The sequence below is a fragment of the Eretmochelys imbricata genome, chromosome 1 (assembly GCF_965152235.1).
Source record: "Eretmochelys imbricata isolate rEreImb1 chromosome 1, rEreImb1.hap1, whole genome shotgun sequence".
Taxonomy (NCBI): Eukaryota; Metazoa; Chordata; order Testudines; family Cheloniidae; genus Eretmochelys; species Eretmochelys imbricata.
This window is the reverse complement of record NC_135572.1, coordinates 127,059,374-127,073,832: the sequence shown is the minus strand read 5'-3', so window position 1 is coordinate 127,073,832 and position 14,459 is coordinate 127,059,374. Positions and strand designations below refer to the sequence as shown.

General features: G+C 39.1%; 1 protein-coding gene across 3 annotated transcripts in view; it reads left to right on the top strand.

Annotated features, from left to right (window-relative positions):
* Nucleotides 1-14,459, top strand: part of ZBED1 (zinc finger BED-type containing 1) — a 217,263-nt gene that overhangs the window by 44,258 nt on the left and 158,546 nt on the right. For 2 of the 3 annotated variants that reach the window (XM_077815320.1, XM_077815309.1), the window contains exon 3: nt 13,321-13,389. The exons of the other annotated variant lie outside the window; for it this stretch is intronic. In XM_077815320.1, the coding sequence (XP_077671446.1) occupies nt 13,321-13,389 (69 nt within the window). The remainder of the gene's footprint in view (nt 1-13,320; nt 13,390-14,459) is intronic. 3 annotated transcript variants of the gene reach the window in all.

The window sequence follows — 14,459 nt, the reverse complement described above, 5'->3', positions numbered from 1 at the left end:
TTTTAGGCAAAGTACTACTGTTATGAGCAGGTATTCCCTCTGCTTAGGATGTGGGAGACTGTAAAACTTTTTTAAGGTGTCCATTCTACATTAAGAGGAAATATTATAAAAAATTTAAAGGTATTTTTTGGTGTATGGTGGTTCATGTTTTGTCCCATATGATGTAACTCAAAAGAAGTTAGGCAATGCAAACATTGACTTATCCAATGCAAACATTGACTTATCCACACATAAAAATATTAGTGAAGATTTTGAGTCATCTTTCACTCCAGTTCTGGGGTTTTCTTGGATTTTTTTTTTAAATTATATAATGTTTAAAACACTACAGTATATGACCTAATCTTTTCCTGTTGCTAAGCCACAAGCTTTTAATTTAAAATAATGTAATTTAGAACTATACAAGATTATTCTATTTCTATTTAATAATACTTCAGCAATCCAGAAATTTAACTTTATTCAAATGGAAAATATGACTTTATTAAGAGTGAAAAGCTACTAGCAGTGGTGGATCAGTCTGTTCTCAGTCATGCTGGTGGGAATGCAGAGTAACTCCATTAACATTAAGGGAGTTACTCTGGCTTAGCACAGGCTAATGCAGAGAAGAACCTAGTCAGACACGTTTTAAAAGTCAAAATCAAGTATCTGAAAACACAACCTGGTGCTACTGTATTCCATCTAATGCTGTCACTGTTTCTGTTGCACTCAAAGTATCTTTATGTATTTTTAAGGTGAACTGCAAAAACTTTACTCAAAAAAACCCAGTTCCTGTGTCATTTTTTCTCCCCTTTATTTAGGAAATTTAAAAACACACTTTTGTTTTTGTTTTCAAAATAATTTTACATCATTTAAGGTAGAACTGATGAGAATTATTTCAATCAAGTGCAATATCTGAGCCAAATCCTGACCCAAGCATGAAGCCCAATCGGAGCTTCACAGCCTGGATGGGTTCTGCATCCAGGGAGCCCTCCAGAAGGGAGAGGCCCCCTCAGCAGACTCAGCAGTCACTCTGACAGGTGAGCTTTGCCCTATTTGGCAGTGCAGTGACATTTCTGCCCAGAGGAAGGAGGAGAGGGGGCAGTGCATCTACCCCGGGTGCATGGCCAGAGAGAGTGTTAGAGGACCAATTGGCCCTCTCACAGAAATGTGTGTGACAGCTGCAAAGGAAGCTATTGACTGGTAACAAGTGGAGTCCATCATGTGCTGACATACCATGGTGATGGGGGCAATATAAGAACCTCAACAGAATCCCAGGAGTCGGTGCTGGAACTACGGGTGCTGGAAGTGCTGTTGCTCCACCTGGCTTGAAGTGGTTTCTGTTATAGATAGGGTTTGGTTCAATGGCTCTCAGAACCCCACTATATAAATTGTTCCGGCATCCCTACCCCCCACCCCATTCTGATTTCCTGTCTTTATTCCCCAATTTTGATCTATAATGGCTACTCCACCTTCTGCAGCGAACTGGAGTTCTGCATAATTTTTTAATATCTTTTGGGGATAGAGAAATCTGTAGGGGTTAAAAAAGAGACATGAACACTAGATAGTGTGGGGAAAAACTTGACCCCTGGGTAGTCTATGAGCGTTTTGCCATTGGCTTCAATGGCTCCAGGATTTCACCCCAGACCTTGATACTAAAATGCTTAATTATTAGACCTTATTCTCAATATATCTGTGACCCCAGAGAAGCTTTTCCACATACTTCCACTGTTTTTTTCTGTAGTTCCTGCTGTCTGGAACAGCTGTCCTGTATGCCATGGCCTTATTACGGGCTCCCATCTGCTCCCATTAAAGTAAATAGCAAAAGTCCTAATGTCTTCAGTGGGAGCAGACTCTGGGCATATCTGTATTATCAGCATTACTATACTGGTACAATTATACTAGTATAACTCCAAATTTGGAGTTATTTGGAATAACGGCAAAGAGTCCTGTGGCACCTTATAGACTAACAGACGTATGGAATAACACTGTTAATGTACAAATTCAGCTACACTGAATAAAAGGTTGCTGTAATTCTGAATAAGAGTGTCTACACAGTGAGTTTTACTGGTATAACTATAGCGGTGTAGTTCATCTCCTGTGAAATCTCAATATAATGTAATAGGACACCCTTGGGAGGGTTATCTGCAGCAGGAATTATATCTCTGGATCTAAAAGCATGAGCCTCTGATTCCTGAGCTAAAAGACTCAATTTTGTCAGCTCAAAGGTCTGGGTTCATAAACTTCTATGTGGTCCAGCCACTAGGAGACAGAATCACTTTGGGTATGTCTACTCTGCAATCGAGAGGTGTGATTGAGGCAGGGGTTGACATACCTGAACTTGCTTTCATCGCATGGCAGCTATTGGACCATGTACCCAGGGTTCCACAAGGAGCAGCCACCTATGCTGCTATGGCTTCCCTACTATTGTTAGAAATTAGGTCACCTCAAATTGTGAGCCAGAGTTTAGACTGATTCAAAGTTTATGTGCTTTAACACCTGCCATGCCCCCTGGGTGTTTCAGCTTTAGAATGAATAAAGAAATATTTTGCTGTGCATGTGTTAAAAATTCTGACTTTAAACACTTAGAAATTTAAGTTGGCCTCTTCCTTAAATCTCAGTGAGTTAATAAAACAAGCTTAGCATAGTGATTCTATTTTGAGCTGTTACCTATGTGAAAAAAATTCCATTTAGCATATATGGGAACAGTTGAGTGTTCTTCCCCACCACTGTCCTTCCATCCAACTCATATACACTTTCACACCCATAATTCAAAACAAAACTGAACCAACTTTGTTCAAACCAGAGCATAAGTAGCGGTAACTCTAAAACACCACCCTTTGTAGCACTTAAATGAGACATCACACGCAGTAAATCGTGTAGCTCTGTGATTCCTCCTTTCTTACATGAGGAACGAACAGTTACCAGTTCTGACCCTTTAAATTATCCCTAGCCTCTGAGTTAGCTTCTTACTGACAGGAATTGGGCAGTTCACACTACTCAGAGTTATTGTTCCAGATTCTCTGTAAGCATCTCTTCATCAATTACATGAGTCACATTTTTTAAGTTTTCTTCTTAACAGTTCAGTTTACAGATGTAATGGTTTAATGGAAGATGAGATTCTGGATCATGAAACCAGCTTCAGAGAAGCCCCAGGATGCTGCAGATCAGCTCAATCTTAGCCCGGGTTCAAACTTTCAGAACATTCCATTCACTGAGTCCAAGCATGGACAACTTTAGATCAAAAAGAATTTGTATCCAAAAATGATGAGCACCTGAAAAAAGGGGTTTTAGAATGGAAGTTAGAACTCGCCTTACCTGTGGCAGGCACTAGTTACTGAATAACTGGACTTGCTGTTCTAGTTTGGAATTACAAATATCTATTTTTGAATTTCTCCCTTTGTAAAGGCTGGTGGTACTAAAGGAAGTGGCAACTTTTGATTTGTGTGGCAATATCTAATATAAAATATAACATCTAATATAAAATCTATAATATCTTTAACATCTAATATAAAAGCTCTCATTCTCCACAGCTTTGCACTATCAGTGAAAAGTTCTGATTTGGTAGCATTCTGTGCCCGTTGGGCACAGCTGAAAACACAAGGTAGTGGAAAATCAGGCCCATACTGTACACTGTACAAAAGAAGCAGTCACTCTATAAATACACTTAACCTGTTGGAGCCTCAAATTTTGTTACAGATTAATAAAATTCCACCGAGAAACCCAGCACTTATTTGAGACCCTTTCAAGTCCAGCTGCAACCGAGAAAACAAATACCTTTGTCATCTCTTTCTGTTTTGTCTGGTTTCCAATTTTTAAAGTAGACTCCTTATGCTCTAAATCAGTCAATTCGAATACAGTATGTTAAAACTACAAAGGTGACTTTAAGAGGATAATTAAATCCTATCTCGGGGGTGCAGTTTTTCATTTTCAAAGATAGTTTGATTTAATTTCAATTACAAAAATTTATATACGACACTGTGTCTCCTCTCACTCTAGATTGTTGCTGAGAGATATTTGAGTTCTAATATGTGCAGGAAAGCATTTCTCTTCCTAAGTGAGGCATATTTTGTTTGGATGGTTTGCACAGTAGAGTTAGAGTTGAGCAGTATTTCATATTTGAGAGCTTGTTTTCTAATTCTCTTATGAGCGCTGAAAAACAATTGCCTAGTAATGATCTCACTTCAATATTTTACTGTAATAGTTGCGCTACAATGAAGGCTACAAGAGATCCAGCTATCACTCTCTATTTTTACACACATACAACCTTCCAAATCATTCATGTTTGCTGAAATTTGCCCAGCTTACTTTGTTTAAAGACAATTAAAAAGTAAAACCCGAGCAAAGCCCCTCTATGCCTTTGTTTGGGATAGCTCTATTGTTTTGTCCCTAGTCAAACAAAGCAAAACGTATACTAAGTCTAAAACTATCAGTTATGTGTAGTACAAGCCAAGAGGTGGAATGTCTTCTCTGCACTGCCCTCTTCTAGTCATTTTAAGTGTACTTGGTATACTTTTTTTGGAACTTCCTGGTTCCATTTCATTTCTGCATTTTTTTTTTAAGTCAGTAGTCAGGAAATTCTCCATCTTGCTAACTTTGGTAACAACATTTCTTTTTTATTCGAGGCAATTTTAAGCTTTGCAGGTTGTGACATCATTTTTGAAATATTTTAAGTTTCTTTTTTTCACCCTGAAATAGTTTCTTCCATTGTGAGAGCTGTTCAAAAAAGAAAACATTTTTATAGGGATGTTGATTATTCACAGTTAACTCATGTGATTAAAAAAATTAATCACGATTAATCGCAGCTTTAATTGCACTGTTAAACAATAGAATACCAATTGAAATGCATTAAATATTTTGATGTTTTTCTACATTTTCATATATATATTGTATTCTGTGTTGCAATTGAAATCAAAGTATATTATTTTTTATTATACATATTTGCACTGTAAAAATGATAAACAAAATAAATAGTATTTTTCAGTTCACCTCATACAAGTACCGTAGTGCAATCTCTTGTTGTGAAAATGCAACTTACAAATGTAGATTTTTTTTGGTTACATAATTGGACTCAAAAATAAAACAATGTAAAATGTTAGCGCCTGCAAGTCCACTCAGCCCTACTTCTTGTTCAGCCAGTTGTGAAGACAAATAAGTTTGTTTACACTTACAGGAGATAATGCTGCCCTCTTCTTATTTACATCACCAGGAAGTGAGAACAGGCATTTGCATGGCACTTTTGTAACCAGCATTGCAAAGTATTTACATGCCAGATATGTTAAACATTCGTATGCCGAACCCGAGGTTTAAGAATCTGAAGTGGCTTCCAAAATCTGAGAAGGACGAGGTGTGACACATGCTTTTAGAAGTCTTAAAAGAACAAAATTCCGATGTGGAAACTACAGAACCCAAACCACCAAAAAAAAAAACCAACCTTCTGCTGGTTGCATCTGACTCAAATAATGAAAATGAACATGCATCGGTGCACACTGCTTTGGATTGTTATTGAGCAGAACTCATTATCAACATGGACACATGTCCCCGGGAATGGTGGCTGAAGCATGGAGGGACATATGAATCTGTAGCACATCGGGTACGTAAATATCTTGTGATGCCTGCTACAACAGTGCCATGAGAACACCTGTTCTCACCTGCAGGTGACATTGTAAACAAGAAGCAGGCAGCCTTATCTCCTGTAAATGGAAACAAACTTGTTTGTCTGAGTGATTGGCTGAACAAGAAATAGGACTGAGTGGACTTGCAGGCTCTAAAATTTTACTTTGTTTTATTTTTGAATGCAGGTTTTTTTGGTACATGATTCTACATTTTTAAGTTCAACTTTCATGATAAAGAGATTGCACTATAGTACTCGTATTAGGTGAACTGAAAAATACAATTTCTTTTGTTTTTTTACAGTGCAAATACTTGTAATTAAAAATAAATATTAAGTGAGCACTTTACACTTTGTATTCCATGTTGTAATTGAAGTCAATAGATTTGAAAATATAGAAAAATCCAAAAATATTTTAATAAATGGTATTCTATTATTGTGTAACAGTGCAATTAATCGCAATGAATTTTTTTAATCACTTGACAGCCCTAATTTTTTATTTTGGTTACTTTTTTCTACAGCGAGGTGAATAATTAATTCCCTATGTTTACAAAGTACAAATCCAGCTAGAAAATATCTCGCTCTTTCATTTGGATCAGTCAATCCAAGTGAACATGGTTGAAAATTATCCTTTTTGAGAGATTCCAAATAAATTTAAAAAAATTATAAAAAGCATACATTCATACATGAGATTCTAGCCAGTAGGGGCTGTTTCATTTGGAAAGAGTGATGCTGAATGCAGGTTAAGTTGAACAAGTGGAACTTTATTAAACCCTGTGCACTGCTCTCTCCGTGTGGCTGAGTTGCTTCCAGCCTAACTTCATGGCATTCCCTGTGTCCACTGGTGTGCCGTCACTAACAGTCCCTCCAGGGAACATGGGACCTCTGACTTCAGTTCCACTGATCATGATACATCTTCCCTATTTTACAAACATTTTAATATAAATGTTTAAAACAAATTATTGATGCCCTGCCCCCAATCTGTTTCCCTTCGGCCAGAAATTGCTAACATAACATAACATTGCTAACATAACAGCCAAGTTGGAGTCTCATCTTTACCACAAACTTAGGTGGTTACATTTTCTTGGAGATAGTTTGGTCTCCTCAACTGGTGACCACCCTGGGAATGAGCTGTGTCCTCCCTCCTTGTGGGGCTTGTCTCTGAATAGTTCTCTGTTCTGTGATCTCTCTATCTCAGTAGGCTCTCTGGCTGTTGTGTCTACTGGCTTGTAACAGCCTCCTGTTTCTTTGGATCACTTATCCCTCTTACTTATCTTATATGATCTGATGCCACTGCACCCCTACAGGATCTTTTAGCTGACTCTTTCTGGTGTCTCCCTTAATGGCTGGATCTACGCGGGGATGCCCGTCTCTAGGGCCAGTAGGTCCTAAGCTGATCTGCCGTACTCTACTGCCTGCATTCTCTGATTGTTGGACATCTCTTCTCAGTGGTGTTTCCATCCTTCTGACTGCAACAGACCTCCTCTCATTGATAGCAGGGTTTTGGTTCTTCATCCCATCAATGCCTGTGCCAGACCGTTTTGGGACCCTTCTGATTGGGTATTCTTCTGTGCCAAAAATGTTAACAAGGGGTCTGAACCAGAAGAAACAGCCTTGTGTAACAGTCTTTTAGCTGTTTTCACAATTGAGTCAACTGCTGGGGAGGAGGTAGGGTGGTCAAATTCCCATTTGCATGTGAATTGCTTTGAATTTTTCTGGGGCAAACTGGGGGCTATGGTTGGTGAATACAATGTTCAGAATGCCATATCTTGCAAAGGGGGCCCTCAGTTTGACTTGCTTCTTGTGTCAGGCAAGGCACTGACATGCCTAAAATTTGAATAGCAGTTCACTGTAATCAAGTACTGGTTTTCACTGAATGTAAATAAGTCTGCTCCCACCTTTTTCCATGGTTAGGTGGGCCACTTATGTGGTAAGAGTCTCTTTCTGCTGGCATTTATGACATGACCGTCAGGCATCACTCATCTATCAAGGAGCGGAGTTGTGTATTTGTTCCCACCCAGTAAACACATTCTAGGGCACATTTAAGTCAGCTGTCAATACCCAGGTGCGAGGCATGTATTTTTCGCATGAAGTCCTTATGTAATGAGGCAGAGACAACAGCAGTTTGTCCACAAAATATGATTGCATCCTGCACTCTCAGCTAATCTTTAATGCGAAAATATAGTTCTGCTCCTACTAGTACTTGGCTTTGGTAGAATGGCTGTCTTTACTGCCTGTAGTTGGGTGTCCTTTTCCATAGATAGACTGTTTGATTTTCATCAGTTTCACTGTTAAAACTGGGAGACAGTACAGCATGTTAAAGGAGTCAGTGTCCTGATCTTCTGCTTCCAACCTGCTGATGCTGGGTATATATGCCCTGCTCAGGGTGTTAGCTAACACCACTACCCATCTAGGAACAATGCTGGGTGAGTCTTCTCCGGGACATCTCTCATGCTGGCCTTATGCATATTGACATGGGCAGCCATCTATAGCAACCAAATGGTGTTGCGAGTGTTGTCGGCATGCTGAACTCTGTCCCGGTTTCTGTGTCCAAACCGATTCCTCATATCACAGACTGTCAAGATTCTGGCTTTGGAAAGTTCTGACAAGATGTCATCATGTATAGTGGCATCTTTCCAATGTCTGGTTCAGTGGCATTGGGTCTATGCAGATGCACAGTTTGACTGATGGCTTCTTTGCCACCACCATGGTACTATGATACCCTTGCTCTGCAGACTTTCAAACTCCTTGTGAACTCCCTAGTGCCACTGGAATTTTCCTTCACGGTAAGCACAGAGGTTCTACTTTGGGGTCTGTTTCCAGGGGCTTTTCTTCAAGGCACCCGTCGCATTTGAAAACATCCCTCCTATACTTCTAAAATGATCTACACTGTCTTGTTGCACTGCCGCTATAAAACTCTGAATCTGTACCCTGATCAGATCCATGCCTTGTATGGGTGTATTCTCCAAGAAGGGTCTGTGGAGCTTATTACCATCCATCACCACAAACTTCTGTAGGTACCATCTGTTATTGTTTGACTTAGTTATTATTGGATCACATTTTCCTATGGGTTGCATTATGCACTCATTGTACATTATTCGATTGTGCCTGCTCTTTGTAATGAATGTGTTCGAGTCCAGTTAATTCTGGGGAATCCCACTGCAGGAGGTTCCGTGATCCTGGACTTGTGCAGGCCATTTCCCTCATAACATTGTGTTGGTCTTGTTCCTTGTTGCCTCTCTGTCAGGACTTGATATGCTCCTTAGAGTCAAGGAGAGAGACATGATGTCATCACTGCTGTCTGATGTGCAATCCACCTCTTGTGCAAACCTGACTGAATCTTTCTGAGACCTTCCTCTGCTCTTGCATGCACTGTTAAAATGGTTCAACTGGTCACTTTCCTAGCACTGCTTTCCTAGTGCGAGGCACTTCTCCTTCACCCACTCATGTTGTCTATCACAGTAAATGCATCTCACTGGAACCCTGGCCACCTGCGCTCCCTTGCTGTTGTCTCTCTGCACATACTACTGGGGGTGTTGTGCCTCCTAGGGCTTCCATCCTTTCTCTTGAGGCTTCTGCTGCATGCCCCATGTCTAAGCATCTGTCTGATGTGAGATTGCCTTCCTAGAGCAGCTGCTCCTGCAGGTGATGATCCTAAGTGCTGGAACTATCCTGTCCTACATTAGGGAATCTATCAAGTCCCCCAAATTGCATGTAGCAGCCACTGTGCATAAGGCTGTGTATAGGGTGTTTTTAAAATTCTGTTGAAAGGATATTATACTCCATTATATTCTGTGGTTGCTTATCTTGATTTCTCTGGAACCCTTTACAAATTTAGAAAACCTTTTTCGTTTCATCCTTATTACATTTTATAGGACATTTCAATCAGGATATTTCAAATGGTGCTTAAGAGTGTTATGACCTTTCCTTTCTTTGAGTATCAACATTCCTGGTGACTTCTGCACAGCTTTGAGAGTGTAACCTGTTTGAAGAGTCTGCAGTGAGAGGATGCAACATATTTTGTATTTTTGTCTAGGTCCTACATAAAACAGACGATAGACTTTGTGTGTATGATTTTTAAGTATTGATTGGTGACTTTTAAAAATAAAATCTGAATTTACTACCGCATTGGAACATTTTAAATTCACTCTCAGTAGTAGCTGTTCTCCTTTGTGTGCACTGTCCACTTTACTAGTGGGTTACAGAACTACTTGCTAGACAGCAGTACAATATAAGAACTAGGTTGTGTTCCTGGCTCTTGAAGGGAACTATAGCCCAGTGCTTAAAGCGGGAGACTGAAAGTTAGGACTCTTAGCTACTAATTATTTGATGATGATGCTTTGTATTTACATATAGGACTCATTCAATTGTGGATTTTAATGAGCTTTCTAAAGGTGAGCATGCAGGAGTAGATCTGTTTTGCAAACACAATAGCCAAGCACATAGATTTGGCATGTTCATTCTAGGAGGCAGCATGTTTAAGTAGACGAGATTTAGGTACACATGAAGTCTACTCCCCGATCTGCCCAAAGTGATCATAGAATCATAGAATATCAGGGTTGGAAGGGACCTCAGGAGATCATCTAGTCCAACCCCCTGCTTAAAGCAGGACCAATCCCCAATTTTTGCTCCAGATTTCTAAATGGCCCCCTCAAGGATTGAACTCACAACCCTGGGTTTAGCAGGCCAATGCTCAAACCACTGAGCTATCCCTCCACCTTTCAAAATCTTAGTTAACATTTTTTAAATAAGGGAGCATTTTATCTACTTGTTTATTAAGGTAGAAGTGTGAGGCCTTGCTCAATAATAAGGGTTATAAGTGAGCAGAATATTGAAACTAGTCCATGGAAAAAGTGAGACAAGAATTCATTGTCTGGTTCCCACCCCAATGGATCTTCCAAACAGTATTTCAGTGGAGCTGTTGCTTCCTGTCTTTAACCCTTTGTAGTTGTTTGGTGACAATGAAAGAGTATCACTGTGGGCTGGGAATGTGTCACATGTAGCTTGGATATTCAGAAAATGAAAAAAATATCTGCTGAGCATGTGGAAGTGACTATTTTTTCCATTGCTTATAACCTAGCCAAAACTGAACAGATTTTTCTGGGGTGAACAAAATGCAAAGGCCCCAGGACTAATCCCCCAGACAAATTAAAAGAAACTAAATTGTGTGGTTTTAGTAGTGGCAGAATTTCCCATTTTTCACTCGTCTCAGTCCATGTTGAGTTGTGTTTGCTCAGATTTTCAAAACAAAATGAATCCTAAGGCAGAGATCAAGTGTGGAAAATTTCAGACCAAATGGTTAGTTTGTCACAGTGAAAGCAACTGAAACCGGGATTAAAATGGAATGTGTTTATCAACTTTGACTATAAATGTTGCTATTGCTTTGCCCCTAATAAGTAAGGAATCACTCATCTCTTTAAATAAAACCAGAGGTATAGATTACTCTTACAACATTACTGTATCTTTTTGCAATACATTACTTTGAACTTTTTATAAGGATTTGGTCACTTATCCAGTCGTTCTATTCATCCCTAAAGCATTTGCTTTGCAAAATCATTTCAAAAGCCTCCAGCACACAAACGGCTTTGGTCAAGGCAATTTTCAATTTTATGATGCTCCCAGCTCCTAGACTCATCTTTTCAATCTCCCTCTTAAGCTAATATGGAAACACATTTGAAGCAGCTATTTAGTAAAATGATTCTTTTGTCCCAATGGTCTTGAATTAAAATATGCAAATAAGAATAAACTGAGTTTGTTTGGGGGGTCCTGAGCTTTAATGAGGAACCATTAATATAACAGTGAAAATAATGTGAATTACAATTTGTTGTGCAACGCAAGTTCTTTGAAAAATAAATGAACATACTGAGAATTAAATCAAGTCACTGGAGGTTTTAATATGCATGTTCATTGTGTGATAAATGCTGAATGAAAGGAGGATCAGATGGGACCCTCAGAGGGCTTGCCACAGAAGTCAGTTTTTAACATAACTGTATCTAGCACTTTGACAGACTGATTTTTGAAACCCCACTGTAGGAAATCACTTAAGCTGAAAGAGTGAGGAGAGTTGATTCCTTGCCCATAGCTGCTTTGTGCAGAGTTACACAGACATGGCAGTTTCACTGTAGGGTTTGTTCTTTGACACTGCATCTATTTCCAGAAATTAGGATCAAGCTGAATGTTTGTGTGTCATAAAACCCCAGATGGATTTTGCAGAAAAAACAAATACTACAAATGAGTGTTTCTTTGCTTTGTTTCAAAATGGTTAGTATGAGGAGGTCAAAAAGGAATTGAATCTAATCTGTACATACCATTATAGACCAGTATGCTTGTAGGTGTTTACAGGCAAGCTGTCTTCCCATTAACAGTTTTAAATGGCAAAATTGCCTGTTTCAACTGCTTTCAGATAAATAATGAGTCTTCTCTTTCCATTTCATGAACCCATCCATTTGTCACCTCCAGATAGAATACTGTAACTCCCCATACCTGGGGCTAAATGTGCAAGCAACACTGAGGCTCCAGCTTCTGCAGAATTCATTAGCCTATCCCCTCAGTGGCCTGGGCGACATCACCCCTGTGCTGGTCTGATCTCTCCACTCGCTCTTGGACAATGCAGTTTATACAAGCCAGAATGAAGTGTAATGAGGTCCCAGAGATAAAATGTTCTCTCTCAAGGGCATACAGGGAGTTCCCAGAGGAAGTCAGACTAATCCAGAGTCTGACTGAACTGTTCGGCATGCCACAATAAACTCTTCTGTGCAAGATCTCTCCCTCCATAACCAGAAAGAGAAAGGAACAAATAAATGGAAGATAAATAAACAAAATAAATACATACATAACCTAATAAACAATAACAAATCAAAATAGGGGGAAGAAAAATAAAGCCTTCCTTATCACCCAGGTTTATAAAAACCCAGGCAGTCTTTCTATAACTAGAGGCAGCAGAAGACTTGTTAGCATTCATTAGGGGGCTTACTATGTGCATCTAATTTATCTAGGAAGGACTTAGATGCTGTGATGATGGGGCTATAGAAAATCTCTATCTCTGTTGATGGATAAACAGAATGGTAAATTCCACTTTCAAAATTAAAACTCTGTTACCAAGCACAGTGGTTTTTTTGCTGTTCCAAAGACAACATTGTCACAAAGCAACTGCCAAACAGTGACTACTATCCAATTGTTAACTGTGATTGTCTACTGTAGTTCAATGACAGGAGGGCAGAGTCTCTTCTCGCTCTTTGATGTCTACACTTATTTTCTATTAATGCTAGTAAGAACTGTGCCTATGCATGGAGTCAGATGGACTGGACATTTTAGTGAGTATCCACCAAAATACTCAGTGAAATCCCATCAGTTCTTTTTCATTTTGGAAAATGCAGTCCAAACTTACTGTTTTATTGCTGTTTCAGACTCTGTTTCTGAAACGTGTTTCACTTGAATCACCAGATTTGGTTTTAACTGCAGCTGCTCCAGCACGTGGCTGTCCAGGCCTCATGCAATAACTAGAAGAGACAAAACAGTCCAGTCATTTGTGAATAGCAATGTGGTTTGTATGGTGCCTTCTGAAACCTCTGTTAGTGTGATTGCAGTAAATAATTCTCTTTCACTTCAAGCTTGTTGTTTGCTTTCTGATTGTGGCATTTTACATTGTGGTTAACCTAGACTTGTGGGATGACTGGGTACTCAACAGTCTTTAAGCTGATTGCATTATTAATTTTGCATTTTCTTGATGATGACAGCTGGAAACGATGAAAGTGAAGGCCAAGAAGCAGTGAGGAAAATAAAAGAAGAAACTGTGAATGAAAAAGGTATGATATTTTATGCATTTGTAAAACAGCTGCTGTTGATACCTCATGGCAATTTTCTTCCTGAGGTACAGAGTAATCCTTTTCCATGGTATTTATGTGCAAACAAATGAGTATGTGTGATCGTGTGCTCTTGAAGTGTTGCATTTTGGGAAATGAGTTCCTGAATCATCCCGTCTGATTTTATGTAAAGATACATTTAGAAAATTGCTTGACTATGTAATCCTTGGATGTCCCAACAGAACTGGCCGTAGGTTCTGCAGGGCGCTGTGTGAACTGCAATAATTCACTGTGTGTGTGTGCATGTGTGTGGATGTGAGAGAGAGAGTTTGATGACTGGGCAGAAGATCATGACACTAGTAATTTTGGTTTAAAGAAAGGATGACAAGGAGTTTATAGTGAGTGTGCTCTTGTCTTTCTCACAGATGGGCTTTAAATCTCTTCTTTTGTGGTGTGGGAAATACCAGCAAAATAGTCTTTTTGGGAAGAGAGTGCTAACAGTGCAGGGATATAAGATATGTGGGTTCCTATCCAGCCCTGCTCACTTGGCACATGACTAGAGTTTACAAACATTAGTAACAAAATTCTGTTTCAAAAACAAACTTTCAAGGTAAGCAAAAAAAAAACAACAAAAAACTGCCAGGAGATACAGTGAAAAGTAGCAGCTAGCACTTGAGGAGAATTTAAGCTTAGATTTCTAGCCTGAGAGAATGTTGATTCTCTGATCTCAACAACTGTGTGCCTTTAAAATGACTAGATATGTCAAAGAAAAGAGAGTTTGTCAGTTTTGTCCTGGTTGTTTTAATACTGCAGTTTGAACCATAATAAATCCATTTTATGCAAAGTGTTTGATCTGTATGAGTCAGAATCCTTGAAACCTCACGAGTAGAAACAATTTTTCTACATTCCAACACACAATCTAATTGATTCGCTGGCAGAACTTGATAGTGTTGATTCATTATAATTTTTTTAACCTCTTAAAAAAGACCAGATAAACAGTTTCAAACCTTCATCAACTGGTTGAATTAAGCTCTACTGTACATAAAGGAGACCCTGATATAGTCTGAGGGCTA